Genomic DNA, 16122 nt, shown 5'->3' with positions numbered 1-16122 from the left:
TTAAATAATGTAGGGAATAATTCTGGTTGTGCTTACCGACCTCAGAGCTATTTTATTTGGTACATGGTGTAATGATAGGTGTGACCAGAAGATGTTGGTCACACATAAGGGATAATTGTAGACTGCAAGATGACTGCAATAAACACCACTACTTTAAATGTTCCATTGAGAATATAGCACATTACACATGGCATTCAAAAATCTGTCAAAATGATTTAGTACGACTTTGGTAAGTTACAAAGCCGCACTGCTTGATTGATTGTCATAGCATTACGGCAACCGTAGTCAGACATACTGTGCTTCATCATACGGTTTTATTATGGTGTGTGTATAAGGACCGCAAAATGGGACACCTTAGCTGACATATTATCTGACGTTTTGTTTTGCAATATAATACATAACCAACTTTTCTCACCTTCTAGTACCTGCTGATGTGTATTTGGGATCTGCATAAGTCCTGAAAATGTGCGTGCCTTTGTAGTCCTTGCGGATGCCGGAGTCGGTAAGTTTCTTTTTCTCTACCTTCTTGCCATGGGACATTCATGCTATGCTATTGCCATTTCCAATGTAAAGTAGTGTAAAGTTCTTACTTATATCTGTCAGTAGACGGGCTATGGAAGCACTAAAAACTACCGGTGCAGTGAGTTTAATTTATTCACCCACGGACCGTTAGTTATTAGAGAGTTCTGGTCGGACGTTTTTTCACACGACACGTTTCTGGCGTTGTTGTTGCACTCGTATGCCACGGATGAGGAGATGCTGCTCCGTTACTGATTTAAATAAAGTCTGAATGTCATTAAAACAGTTGGCTCCATCCTTTGACATTTCTTTCACTCCCGTCAACGAAGATGACGGGGAAAAGACACTGCCGAAGGTGAGCCATGTAAATAAGACCGCCCGCAAAACGGCGCAACTTGAAGCGACTGTCAGAAAGCGGCGTGAAGATAATCTATGCAACGTTTTGACTAAAGAACCACCATCACATGTTATGTAGACCACAAGGAGGGATTTTTACATTTAGAAAAAAATCATATTATAACCCCTTTAATGCGCCTTATAATCCGGTGCGCCCTATGGTCCAAAAAATATGGTAAGTATTAAAATGAATCATAGCTGTTTATCAATTCTATGGAGGAATGTAGTTAATCATAGAACTGGCACCTAATGTTATCAGTGAAGTGAATTGTATTGATATAGCGCTTTTTTCTAGTGATCCAGAGCGCTTTATATAGTGAAACCCGATATCTTAGTTACATTTAAACAGTAGTGTGCTGTCAGGGCCTTCTCTGCTGGCCTAACATCTCCAGAAATCATGATCATAATGAAAGATAAAAGCAATTTTTAATTTACTTTCCCTAAATGTCTAAAAATATTTACATTATCTTCATGTCATATTATGCTCTTTCCAGTGCTGTTGTTTTTAGGTTAGAGTTTGTATCCAATCAGAATTCAGCTAGTTTATGTTGCCATGCTGTACCAAATCTGCCCGGGGCATTCAGAATCAACAATGCAGGCGTCTGTGCACTGTAAGTGAATGGAAACATAGAGCTGATCGACAATTGTGATAGCCAATCAGATCACGAGTTGTTGTCAGAAAGGCCTTCTAGCTGGCGTTACGCTGTGATTGGATACTCGCTTGGGAGTCCCAAGCGAGTATCCAGTCACAAGTTGCGAAAAGAGGAAGTGGCAACAAGAGCCATAAGAGCCATAGAAAGCCACAGAAAACCTACCGATACTCACAAAGAAGGAGATTCAATTGTTGATTAGGTGGCAGATATATATTTGCAAGGCCATTTTCAAGAAGGATACTTAAGAGAAACTACATCTTGTGAGACGAGGTCGGCCGGCAATGAAATGGTTTGCCCGCCACTTTCACACGAATCAACCGACTCCGACGGTACCACTGGCTTATACGGCGTCAAATGAGTGCTACAAATTGTGAGTTGAAATATTCAATTTCTTATTTTTTTCATGTTTCATTTGTTTTATACAATTCTTTTAAATGTGACAGTACCACGTAAGATATGTTTTAATTGCTGAAGCGGGTTTATTGAATGTGAAATGCGCCAAAAATTAGACCGTTTTGTACACTGTTGAGGGGTTTCAATGTCCAGTAGTGTGCAAGTGTGTTTCTGTGTAGTATCTCCAGCCGTGTCCATGTGTTGACATGAATTACGGTATTTTGAGAAGTGAAGTCGAACTAAGTAGGACATCACTGAAGGCCCAGGTGACAAACACACTTTCCGCCACTGGATTTAAACCAGTGTGGGTGGCACTGGTGGGTAAAGTGTCTTGCCCAAGGGCTCAATGGCAGTGACGACGATGGCGGAAGCGCGAATCACTACAACACCACCATAGCTATATTCCTATTGTAGTACTGTAGGTCAGTGTTTTTCAACCACTGTGCCACGGCACATTTGTGTGCCGTGAGATACAATCTGGTGTGCCGTGGGAGATGAGCTAATTTCATCTATTTGGGTTAAAAATATTTTTTATAGTCTGCAAATGATGTGTTGTTGTTGAGTGTCGGTGCTGTCTAAAGCGCAGCAGAGTAACTGTGTAATACTCTTCCATATCAGTAGGTGGCAGCCGGTAGCTAATTGCTTTGTAGACGTGGGGAACAGCGGGAGGCAGTGTGCAGGTAAAATTGTTTCTAATGCTTAAACCAAAAATAAACAAAATGTTAGGGCCCCTAAGAAAAGGCATTGAAGCTTAGGGAAGGCTGTGAAGAACGAAACTAAGAATGAACTGGCTACAAAGTAAACAAAAACAGAATGCTGGACGACAGTAAAGACTTACTGTGGAGCAAAGATGTCGTCCACAGTGTATATCCGAACATGACATGACAATCAACAATGTCCCCACAAAGAACAATAAAAACAACTGAAATATTCTTGATTGCTAAAACAAAGTAGATGCGGGAAATATCGCTCAAAAAAAGACATGAAACTGCTACAGGAAAATACCAAAAAAAGAGAAAAAGCCACCAAAATAGGAGCGCAAGACAAGAACTAAAACACTACATACAGGAAAACAGCAAAAAACTCAAAATAAGTCACGGTGTAATGTGACAGGTGGTGACAGTACACCTGTGTGAATATGTGTATGAATGGGTAAATGTGGAAGTAGTGTCAAAGCGCTTTGAGTACCTTGAAGGTAGAAAAGCGCTATACAAGTACAACCCATTTATCATTTATTTACTTTGAGACGAGAGCTACAGTGATGCATGGTTGGTTATGGTTTAAAAGTCATATCCAACAATTGCGACAACGACTGAGTTTCGTTTTTTAATGATTTCTGCTGGTGGTGTGCCTCTGGATTTTTTCAACGCAAAAAATGTGCCTTTGCTCAAAAACGTTTGGAAAAACACTGCTGTAGGTGATAAAAGAAAAGTCAAAGTTTCTACCTGCCCTCTGCTGGCTGCTGGGCGTTCCACAGCACACATGAGTCGTCCATCATGACGATGAAAGGCCAGACATCTTGCCTCTTAACTCCTTGCTCCTCCCAGCGGTTTCTCTCCAGCTCCAGGTTGTGGTAAGACAGCTCCTTGATCATGAAGCGAGCAGCCCCTGGAGCCCAGGCAAAGGCTTTATGAGTAAATTTTACTATTACAATAAATGAATTGCAAACCAAAAATACAGGGTGTGGGGGATCACTCACCGACTCCTGAATTGTTGAACATAGCAGGCAGGACAAGCAGGATGTGGTTGGGCCAGTACTTCCTGTAGTGGAGCATCTCAAAGTGCTTGACCACCAGGATGTGTAAGTGAGCGGCACCCTCCATGGCGTGATAAATGTTGAGTAAGCCATGTTCCTGTCGCCCTGTCGTCGGCGTGAAGATGGGACTCTTTAAATGATTGGGGTCCTGGAGACGAACGTAAACAAAGGAATTGAATTCAAGCAGAAAGTGACGGTCAAGTGTATCTACGACACTTACTGGACACCTCACTCGACACCTCAAAGACAAGATATTTGATGTTCAAACTCATAAACTTAAATTTTTGTTGCAAATAATAATTAACTTAGAATTTCATGGCTGCAACACGTGACAAAGTAGTTGGGAAAGGACATGTTCACCACTGTTACATCACCTTTTTTTTTTTTTAACAACACTCACTAAACGTTTGGGAACTAAGGAAACTAATTTTTGAAGCTTTGAAAGTGGAAATCTTTCCCATTCTTGTTTTATGTAGACCTTCAGTCGTTCAACCGTCCGGGGTCTCCGCTGTCGTAGTTTACGCTTCATAATGCGCCACACATTTTCGATGGGAGACAGGTCTGAACTGCAGGCGGGCCAGGAAAGTACCCGCACTCTTTTTTTACGAAGCCTGGCTGTTGTAACACTTGTCTTGCTGAAATAAGCAGGGGCGTCCATGATAACGTTGCTTGGATGACAACATATGTTGTTACAAAACCTGTATGGACCTTTCAGCATTAATGGTGCCTTCACAGATGTGTAAGTTACCCATGCCTAGGGCATTAATACACCCCCATACCATCACAGATGCTGGCTTTTGAACTTTGCGCCTATAACAATCCGAATGGTTATTTTCCTCTTGGTTCTGGAGGACACCACGTCCTCTGTTTCCAAATATAATTTGAGATGCGGACTCGTCAGACCACAGAACACCTTTCCACTTTGCATCAGTCCATCTTAGGTGAGCTCGGGCCCAAGCAAGCCGGTGGCGTTTCAGAATATTGTTGATAAATGGGTTTGGCTTTGCATAGTAGAGTTTTAACTTGCACTTACAGATGTAGCGACCAACTGTAGTTACTGACAGTGGTTTTATGAAGTGTTCCGGAGCCCATGTGGTGATATCCTTTACACACTGATGTCGGTTTTTGATGCAGTACCGCCTGAGGGATCAGAAGTCCGTAATACGTAATACTTACGTGCAGTGATTTCTCCAGATTCTGTGAACTTTTTGATTTTTTTACGGACCGTAGATCGTTAAATCCCTAAATTCCTTGCAATAGCTTGTTGGGAAATGTTGTTGTAAAACTGTTTGACAATTTGCTTACAAAGTAGTGACCCTCACCCCATCCTTCTTTGTGAATTACTTAGCATTTCATGGAAGCTGCTTTTATACCCAATCATGGCACCCAACTGTTCCCAATTAGCCTGCACACCTGTGGGATGTTGCATATAAGTGTTTGATGAGCATTCCTCAACTTTATCAGTATTTATTGCCCCCTTTCCCAACTTCTTTGTCACGTGTTGCTGGCATCAAATTCTAAAGTTAATGATTATTTGCAAAAAAAAATGTTTATCAGTTTGAACATCAAATATGTTGTCTTTGTAGCATATTCAACTGAATATGGGTTGAAAAGGATTTGCAAATCATTGTATTCCGTTTATATTTACATCTAACACAATTTCCCAACTCATATGGAAACGGGGTTTGTAGAAATGCTCATCAATATTATGTTTCAAACTAAATATTTTATACATCATTGTAGATTTCTGAAAGTAAAACCAATATTTTCCCATTGGCCTAATGCCTTTAAATTAACAATAAAATCTTGGAATTTAATAAAAAAAACAAAAACTTTTCAATTGATATCCTTGTTAAAAACATGTAAAATTATTTAGATAGCCATTTTTGTCTTTTTATTATTTTTCATTTTGTCTTTTGTTTTTGTCATATTTTTTAGTATTAGTACTCTCTGTATTTGCTTTTGATGTATTTTCTTGTTGAAAATGCCTTAACCTTTGACTGAATTTTCAATGTATGTTGTTCCATAAAAAAAAAAGAAAGAGAAAAAAATTATAGTGCTACCTCCTGGTTGATGGGTAGTGCTACTTCCTGCTTGATGGATAGTGCCATAGACATCTTATAAGTAGATGCAGAATCGACCGCTACTGCCTTTTGGCGCTGACGAGACGCGGAGCTGCCATCTTGGAGTGGTGATCTGCTCCACTCAGTGCAATTCATTTGGCAGGAGCATTGAACTGTCAGCGCATTTAATTAATCTTACCTCACTGAATACCACTGATTTTCACGCGTTTTTTTTTTGTCATACGTGTAGGTATGATTAAGGACACATGTTTTGGCGTGTTTTATTATTCATGGTTTGCTTAACAATAATAGAATATACTTATATGCTATGAGTGACCAGATGTCAGAGATCAAAACTGGGAATATAATCCCAGAGAAGGGGGGAAAATGGTCAGCTATTTTTTAGTTGAAGAAACAATATGATTAAGTTGTATATACTTGTCTATATCCTACATAAACAATGTATAAATACATTAGATATCTATATATCTTAGGGACCTGGAGACTGTATCTCTGTTGCTGCAGCAGCAGAGAGTGTATTCTGTCTTGACACTTTGTATTGATATTTTGTATTACATTCTTCCCTTAAACAATAATGTTTACAGTGATCGTTATATATATTTTTTAATGTATGTCGCTTTGTATAAAAGCGTCTGCCAAATACTTAAATATAAACATATATAAACAAACGAAAGTCTTTATATCAGCTAAAACCACCAATCTGTTTCACTGGACTCAGAATAAAACCAAATACTGTCTTACCCAACAATATTAATATTTGAATATTGTTACTTGAAGACTTATTCCTGTTTACAATTATACTGTTAAGAAAGTATTGTCTTATATTTTGCCTAAAATGGGAATGCATCACAATCAGTGGCGGCTAATGAATTTTGTTTTAGGTGGGGCTGGAAGTTTGTAAACCAAACCCCTGTAGGAGGGGGTCATCTACCCCAGAAGATTTATTTGTGATTTTCACATACAAATTAAACATTCTGTTGCATTCTGACAAAATAATGAAGATAAAATAGAAAATTTCCTAGGTTTGCAGACATCCATCCATCCATCCATCCATCCATCCATCTTCTTCTGCTTACCCGAGGTCGGGTCGCGGGGGCAACAGCCTAAGCAGGGAAACCCAGACTTCCCTTTCCCCAGCCACTTAGTCTAGCTCTTCCCGGGGGATCCCGAGGCGTTCCCAGGCCAGCCGGGAGACATAGTCTTCCCAACGTGTCCTGGGTCTTCCCCGTGGCCTCCTACCGATTGGACGTGCCCTAAACACCTCCCTTGGGAGGCGTTCGGGTGGCATCCTGACCAGATGCCCGAACCACCTCATCTAGCTCCTCTCGATGTGGAGGAGCAGCGGTTTTACTTTGAGCTCCTCCCGGATGGCAGAGCTTCTCACCCTATCTCTAAGAGAGAGCCCCGCCACCCGGCGGAGGAAACTCATTTCGGCCGCTTGTACCCGTGATCTTATCCTTTCGGTCATGACCCAAAGCTCATGACCATAGGTGAGGGTGGGAACGTAGATCGACCGGTAAATTGAGAGCTTTGCCTTCCGGCTCAGCTCCTTCTTCACCACAACGGATCGGTACAACGTCCGTATTACTGAAGACGCCGCACCGATCCGCCTGTCGATCTCACGATCCACTCTTCCCTCACTCGTGAACAAGACTCCTAGGTACTTGAACTCCTCCACTTGGGGCAGGGTCTCCTCCCCAACCCGGAGATGGCACTCCACCCTTTTCCGGGCGAGAACCATGGACTCAGACTTGGAGGTGCTGATTCTCATTCCGGTCGCTTCACACTCGGCTGCAAATCGATCCAGTGAGAGCTGAAGATCCCGGTCAGATGAAGCCATCAGGACCACATCATCTGCAAAAAGCAGAGACCTAATCCTGCGGTCACCAAACCGGAACCCCTCAACGCCTTGACTGCGCCTAGAAATTCTGTCCATATAAGTTATGAACAGAATCGGTGACAAAGGACAGCCTTGGCGGAGTCCAACCCTCACTGGAAATGTGTTCGACTTACTGCCGGCAATGCGGACCAAGCTCTGGCACTGATCGTACAGGGAGCGGACCGCCGTTTGCAGACAACTATATACAATATGCACACTGAAGGCATGATGCCATCATAGGTTTGCAGAGAGTTTTGCTTTTACAATCTTTATCTTCATCATTTATTTAAACTTTATGTTATTCAAGAATGACATTTTTAAGTTTAATTAATTTCATCGACAAGCAATTCTATTATGGTCATACTCTTGTTTGCTAGCGGCTACGATTTCAGTACTATTGAAGATCTTTGCTCCTTCTCATCTCTGTGGTAGTATTCTTTTCACAATATACAACCAATAGTATGTTAATGTTAAATCTTACTTCTGCAAAGTAATCTCCCGAGTCCCATTTTCAACTGTCCGCTCATTTGAGCAGGAAAACGCTGAACACCAGTCCGGCATCTTTGTTTTCTACCAGTCAACTGTCAATTTAGGCTGTTCGCCGGCTCCTCATCACCACTTCAAGATGGCGGCCAAATTTCTCGCGTCACAGCAGCCAATGCATAGTCTACTTATAAGATGTCTATGGATAGTGCTACTTCCTGCTTAATGGAGGGTGCGATTTTGATTCTATTGTTGACTATGTACATCCATGTCATAGACTGAAAATAAACGACAAAGTGAGTTATCTTGATTATTCATGATATTCATGAGTTATTCTTTTCCACATACACATTAACATGGGTTTGGTTGCTATTGTGGGATCATGTTAATTACTTAAATGCCTAACTAGCTGAGTACTTTAATAGCTAACTAACAGACGGATTAAGTATACCAACTAAACCCTAACCATATCTATAATATATCATTTCTTGCCTTGGCCCCCATTCTTGGCAGAGGTTATTATTCTCATAACGCTTATTCAAATTATTCTTATGCCTTTGGACTTGTGCTGTAAAAGAGGCTGGTTATCTTACTCAGTGGCCTAGTGGTTAGAGTGTCCGCCCTGAGATCGGTAGGTTGTGAGTTCGAACCCCAGCCGAGTCATAACAAAGACTATAAAAAAAAATGGCATTCAGCATCAAGGGTTGGAATTGGGGGGTAAATCACCATAAATGATTCCCTGCCCACTGCTCCCCTCACTTCCCAGGGGGTGATAAAGGGGATGGGTCAAAAGCAGAGGACAAATTTCACCACACCTAGTGTGTGTGTGACAATCATTGGTACTTTAACTTTAGCTACATGCCAGAGTGAGGCAAACCTTGCCTGACCATGTTGGTTAAGTATGTTTTAATCTAAACAAATGCCTCTTATTGTTGTTATGTTATTGCACATTCTTTCTACTCTTTTTATTCAAATTGTTTTTATCTCTTTATGCTTTTAATAGCCTCCTGTGGACAAATGTTGTGAATTAGCATATGTGCTAAAACAATCTTTTTGTAATGTTCACATCAAATAAACTGTAGCTGCTGACGGAAGCATGTATACCTGATGTATAATTTCATAAATAAATACAATTCATAAATATAAGTTCATATTGTACACATGATGTGATTAAAAACGTATTTATTTGGGTTGGTTCATGCAAGTTTATGGTAACTTTATTTTTGTTACAAACCCATGTAAATTGAGAGGGGGACAAATGTTGTGAATCAGCATATGTGCTAAAACAATCTTTTTGTAATGTTCACATCAAATAAACTGTAGCTGCTGACGGAAGCATGTATACCTGATGTATAATTTCATAAATAGATACAATTCATAAATATAAGTTCATATTGTACACATGATGTGATTAAAAACGTATTTCTTTGGGTTAGTTCATGCAAGTTTATGGTAACTTTATTTTTGTTACAAACCCATGTAAATTGAGAGGGGGAAATATTTTGTGTTCCGGTTTGGTCACGTTGTTGGGGGGACGATTAATATGTGACGGAATTAAGGAAGCGGCATGAGACAACGAGTGTTTAAAGGAGAAGACGTTAATGGAGTCTCGGATTGAAAATACACTTTATTTCTTTGGAGTTTATGAACCCAATGATTACTTCTGATATGTATGTGAAATCAATGTTTTCTTTTTTGAATGTCAGACTAATTGTAAGTTCTGTTTGCTTATTTTATTAGTTATGACGGAATTATATTTGGCATCATTGATAACGTGAAGAAGACATGGCTGAAATAAATGCGAGCAAAAACGAACAACTTGAGCCTTGATTAAGATCTCGGAGGGAGTTACATAAACAAGACATTCGACAAATATAAACAGCTCTCAAATGCCGTTTACACCGCTGCAAACAAAAATAACCCAAATATCCCAAAGCTGCCACAAATGATTGGAGAATGTGGGAAGAACTGTGGATACTTGTGGTTTGGATAACATCGAACTGTCTGCCTCGCATGATAAATCTGAGGACCAGTCATAGACAATTTAAAGTGAAAAGCAAATTTTATTTTCACTCGCATACAAAACATTCTAACTGGGATTGTTTCCATGGCTTGGAGACTCTCCCGGAAGACAGTGCGGCAAAGACACAACAAATTCCCTTCTTGTCTCTCATGGACACACATCTGTTGTTGTTGACTTTGGATTGACTAGTGACTGCACGGCATCAAGGCCGCGGAACAGAGACACGTGGCAGGCTTACACACACATGCATCCATAAAAAATATACGTCACACACACATACCTCAGCCCCTCATTCAACGCCTTTGACGCGAATCCCTTAGGGGTGATGGACGGCTGGGCAGCGCCTGAAGAGCTGCAGCCTGCTACCGTAGCTCCCACTCCCTCCCCTCTGTTGCAAGTCTCGAGATGTATGTTGTTATATGTATATGTGCTTTGCTATGGAGGTTTTCCCCCAATCCAAGGGGCCCAGTCTAGATTTTATTTTTTTTACTCATCCTCCCCCAGCGTTTACCTTTTTCCCATCATTTACGGGGGAGCCTTGTGGCGACCCATCAGCATTCCTGTTCTGTAACCCTGCACACTGTTTGTCTAATCTTGAACGAGTTGGTGCTGAAAACAAAGTTTTGTTGCACTTAAGCAATGAAAATAAAAACCTTCCTACGTAATATATGTGAACAATAACTATTTCTGACAGTGAATAAAATGCAGTATTTTTTTTTTCCACTTAGATTTAGCTGGTGTGCCTAATGAAGTGGCCGGTGCAGGTGTTTACCAACCAACCTTGGTGGAGATCAGAGGCAGACGCATGCTCTCTAGGTGGCTTCCCTGTTGACTGAACACAAAGTGCTGCTCCTTGTCTTTGGGAATGACAAACTGGAGCTGGACCTCCTCCCCCAGCATGGACGAGCAGAAGGTGAAGGTATGGAAGGTGCACTCTGACAGCTGTGACACACACACCAAAATAAATATTTAAACATGTCGGGGATGTTTGGCAGAGGGTATTTGTGATGCACGAACCTGTGCGGCGGGGCTGGCGTCACAGTAGTGATGACACTGCTCGCAGTGATGAAAGGCGTTGTGAGCGGCGTACCGAGTGAGTCTAATTGACTTTGTCTCCTGTTTGGCTTCCACTTGGCCCTTTTCTTCTTTTTTCAAACCTGATAATACATTTTTTAAAAATCCTACGTATTGCAAAACATCACATTTAAGGAATTTTTGGGGTCTATCGTTTTTTTTTTGCACTCACCTCTCACTTTCAGCTTTGGCATCTTGTCAGAGTAGACTGGGCTGGCCTTCCTGAACTTGGAGTCTCGTGGGTTGGGGTTAAAGGGCAACTTGCGGATGTCTTCGATGTCAGGCCACTGGGTGCTTACAGGGGTCACGACCTCGGGTGTCTCTGCAGAGTTAAAGTCTTCCTTTCAATCGAACATCCACTTTCTCCATTCAAAATTCTGCATCAATGCGTCAATGATCTGTACCTTCAACTTCGTCTTCCTCTTCCTCCTCATCAAACACATCTACCTCTAACAGTCTAATGAGCATCCGAAACAGGATACGTAGAAACTGGAGGTAGGCGCCGGTTTTTCCCACCTGGACAGGGGCAATTATAATGAATTTTAGCTTTGTTTGACAAACATAGCATGCAAGTGTACTGTATCATTTAGCTAAATAATATAACAAAAATATTATGAATCTTTTTAAACAAACTTTAATAAGAAGGTGCCCTGGAATGCAATTTTACTCTGTGCTATGACTGCTATAAAGATGAAACCAACTGACTTTTTTTTGCTGTTACCATTACTTATAATCACAATAATAAACTACAAACATTTCCTCATGAATTCCAACATAAAAGTGGATCAAATATTAGGGTCTAATTTAACTAAAATAAATTGTTAAAACCAAATCTGGCAAATGCAAACTACAGTCGTCACCACCACAAGATTGACTTCACTCTAGCGCTGCAGCTACAGGTTATTTTAGTAATGTTGGTGTGATTTATTGACTAATGGAATAAAACACTTAATAGCCTTATTTCATATTTTGGGAACTAGTTGAACTAAACAACAATGTTGCTGCTTGCCATAACCTTTATTCTTTTATTCTAATAATTGCACATTATCAACTTGGAAATTGCACTTTTAGAATGTGTGCATTAATAAAAACATTTTTAAAAAGGAAATTAAAAAAACTTTAAGCTGTTCGCTGCTACACAAATCGCCGCACAGCTCTATTGCAGTGGTTATGCAGAAACTATGTTCGTACATTTTAAGTTATGGGAACTCAATGCGGTCTGAATTTTATTGATTGCACTCATTAGTATACATTAGTATTGGCCAATAGATGAAACAAAAGAGCGCGTTATTCAGTATCGGGGTTACTGATTGGCTTATCTTAAGGTAGCGTCCGGTCCTGCTTTTATGAGCATAATATTGAATAAGTGGGGGTTATTTCTTTCTTTCTTTTATTTCTTTCTTTTGTTTATTTCGAACATGAACAGACTTACAGCATGATACATCACACAATTTCATATCATTCCCTTTGCATCATGTCCGAAAAGGAGTGGGAAGAAGCAAAGTTTATTTAATCCCACCCCTTTCCCAATTCAGAGTGTTTACAAATATATACATCATTTACTGACCTTTTTATAATAAAATGAAATCTGTAATTAGTATATACAACAGTTTTGTAATACGTAATTAATTCATTCAGTCATTATTTACATACTGAGATGAAGAATATCTTATTTCATGTCTTGAGTGCACTCATGAGGTTATATTCCATATTTAAAAGTTTTTTATGTTGTAAATATGAAAATAATAGATTTTTTACTTAAAAAAATCCTACTTTGCCAAAATGTATATTCAACATTCAGGCCCAGAACCAATTAACAGCGATAAAAAGGGTTTACTGTATTGTACTGTACATCGACTATGTATTCCAAATTAAAGTTTATATGGGAAGCAAGAAGTCAATCTTGCAGTTCCTAAATACAGGCAGTTGGAATAAAAACAAACAAACAGAATAATAAAAAGGGGAACTGATTGTTTTAAAATTCACAATCCTTATGTAAGACAAGAACACATATGTCTTTCTTTTTTTATGCATTTTAACTAGTAAATAAACGCTTGCAAGAGGTGGATAACAAGGCAGGTAATGGGAATTTGATTTAATATACCTATAAATCCCTCTGAAAAACATCCAAGAGCTCCTATAAACGTTTTATACTCACTCTGTGTATGTATGTATGTATCTATGGATCTATGGATCTATGTATGTACTGGAGTAACAAGCACATTCATTATAACATGTAATATTTACATAATTTAGTCATTTTAAGCATTACGGCGGAGCATTGATTTTACAAAGAGCATCACAACGTTCGCTATTTCATTCAACACTAACCACTACCTGCACTGCAAAAAAAGTCAGTGTTCAAAAACAAGAAAAAAAAAATACAAAACTAAGGGGTATTTTATTTGAACTAAGTAAAATTATCTGCCAATAGAACAAGAAAATTTGGCCTGTCAAGACTTTCCAAAACAAGTCAAATTAGCTAACCTCAATGAACCCAAAAATACCTTAAAATAAGTATATTCTCACTAATAACAAGTGCACTTTCCTAGGTAGAAAAAAAGAGACCTTTTTGCTCAATATGTTGAAAAATATTCTCAAATTAAGTAAATGCTAGTGCCATTATCTTGACATAGTGATACTCGCTCGGCATCATGATTTTTTTTTCATGCTTGAAGTAAGAAATTATTACTTAAAAAAAATTGTTTCATACTTGTAAATGTTAATGACAGTTTTGCATTAGTTGATATTCTAGTTTCAAGCATGTTTTACTCAATATAGGTCATAAAATCTCAGCCACAAGCTGAGATATCTTACTGAGATAATTTAGGACTAAAGCCTTTAAAACAAGTAAAACACTCTAACATGAAATCTGCTAAGTGAGAAGAATTATCTGATCAGACAGAAAAAATCAAATATTACCCTTATTTGAGATATTCATCCATCCATCCATCCATTTTCTACCGCTTATTCCCTTTTGGGGTAGCGGGGGGCGCTGGCGCCTATCTCAGCTACAATCGGGCGGAAGGCGGAGTACACCCTGGACAAGTCGCCACCTCATCGCAGGGCCAACACAGATAGACAGACAACATTCACGCTCACATTCACACACTAGGGCCAATTTAGTGTTGCCAATCAACCTATCCCCAGGTGCATGTCTTTGGAAGTGTGAGGAAGCCGGAGTACCCGGAGGGAACCCACGCAGTCACGGGGAGAACATGCAAACTCCACACAGAAAGATTCCGAGCCTGGGATTGAACCCAGGACTGCAGGACCTTCGTATTGTGAGGCAGACGCACTAACCCCTCTGCCACCGTGAAGCCCCTTGAGATATTCAATCTTACTTAGATTTCAGTTTTTGCAGTGTGTACATATCATGGCAGACTTTAAGAGACCCAACAACAACTGCTTTGGGACAAATAATGTCCAGAACCTTATATTTTTGAGACTGAGTATAAGGAGGATGACCTACACATTTGAGAAGCTCTGTGATAAGCAGATCCAGCAAGTAGCACTGTTTTTAAGTGCTTAACAAGAAATACAAGCTACAAACACAATTAAAAAATCACTCCCTGTACAATGTCTGCTTTCAGTGGGATGCTGACTGACGGGATGTTTATATCTTTCAGCAGTAGACTTGTGTCCCCCGATGATATGATGTTCATCATCATCAATGAAAGGGAGCAAACTAGTGTCTTGCCAGGTATTCCTAGCGATGTCTTCAAGGTTGAATTGAACGTTAAAGTCGGTCAACTTTTCGGTTTATGGCCACAACCTTCTGCTATACAAGTGAAAGGGATTATTTAAATGTAGAATTAACTTTTTATCAACTCAGAGGCGATATACAGCAGCTCAGTATGTTAATAGCTGCGTAAGCTAGTTAGCTCTCTTTGATCACAGCACCGCTAATGGTATGTACTCTGTGTTAGCGCTTATAACAACAATGTTGCTAACAATTGGTTATTAATGTGCAGGTCAAAATATGTATTGGTCCTGATTTTCAGATTTTTTTAGAGGGCTATATGGGCGCAAGAGTTGACTCTTATGAGCTGTATTTTACACTTTAGAAAACACAAAAAATAGTAAAAACGTGTTCTTGTGTCACATTGGGATTGTAAATGATAGACAACATTTAAAAAAAGACCAGTTCCCCAATAAAAAAACTATTTCTAAAGATTGTTCTTAATATAAAGTGTGAAATTACCTGTGGGGGTCCACTGAGCAGAAGGCGTCGAGGGTGCGGCACAGGTGGAGCTTCGTAATCAGCATGTTGCTGCCTGGCAACGGTCCACTGTCGGTAGTAGGTGCTCTGCTGCTCACTCTGCAGGCTCGCCGTGATGGGGGGCCTCAGAGGGCTGTTCCAGGCCACGTCGGCATGTGGCAGCAGGGAGAAGGAGCACAGCTGGCTCCCCGAGTCGCCCGCCAACAGATTGTACGCCGCTCGCGACATGATGACTGTCCTCGGTGAAACGCGGGCGGGCTTCGGGTTGCGGCTGCACTGCGTGGACTGGCTGGGCCGTTGGGTTGAAGAGGAGGACGGTGATGGGGACGAGGAGGATGAGCTGGAGTAAAGGGAGGCCGGGGCTTTGGAGGATTTGGGAGGGTTGCAGGAGAGCTGGCTTCCCATGGAGTCACACTCCTGCTTGAAACCTGATGTGTCTGCACCCTCTGGTGTACAGGTAGACGTGGAGGGCTTCTGCAGGGAATCTGTGGCGTCTGATGAACTCACACCGTTTTCTACCAAAGAGCCTAAGAGAGTAAAATTGTAAATTTAACCGGAATTGAATGTAAAGAAGAAAGAAACATACAGACATTTCTAAACAATCTTAAAAGTACTGCTAAATGCCTGTGTTTTTTTATTT

At 40.3% G+C, this 16122-nt stretch overlaps 1 protein-coding gene across 3 annotated transcripts in view; it reads right to left on the bottom strand.

Moving 5' to 3' along the window:
* The window catches only part of greb1l (GREB1 like retinoic acid receptor coactivator), a 156414-nt gene that overhangs the window by 12931 nt on the left and 127361 nt on the right, over positions 1-16122 (bottom strand). For 2 of the 3 annotated variants that reach the window (XM_061920562.1, XM_061920563.1), the window contains exons 23-29: positions 15465-16009; positions 11665-11776; positions 11433-11582; positions 11204-11343; positions 10967-11128; positions 3661-3865; positions 3407-3587 (exon numbers count right to left, since the gene is read on the bottom strand). In XM_061920562.1, coding sequence (XP_061776546.1) covers positions 3407-3587; positions 3661-3865; positions 10967-11128; positions 11204-11343; positions 11433-11582; positions 11665-11776; positions 15465-16009 — 1495 coding nt within the window. The remainder of the gene's footprint in view (positions 1-3406; positions 3588-3660; positions 3866-10966; positions 11129-11203; positions 11344-11432; positions 11583-11664; positions 11777-15464; positions 16010-16122) is intronic. The other variant, XM_061920564.1, reaches the window with a different exon arrangement.

This window comes from Nerophis ophidion, linkage group LG14 (assembly GCF_033978795.1).
Source record: "Nerophis ophidion isolate RoL-2023_Sa linkage group LG14, RoL_Noph_v1.0, whole genome shotgun sequence".
Taxonomy (NCBI): domain Eukaryota; kingdom Metazoa; phylum Chordata; class Actinopteri; order Syngnathiformes; family Syngnathidae; genus Nerophis; species Nerophis ophidion.
The sequence above is the reverse complement of the archived record's forward strand: the minus strand, read 5'-3'. Positions and strand labels throughout refer to the sequence as shown.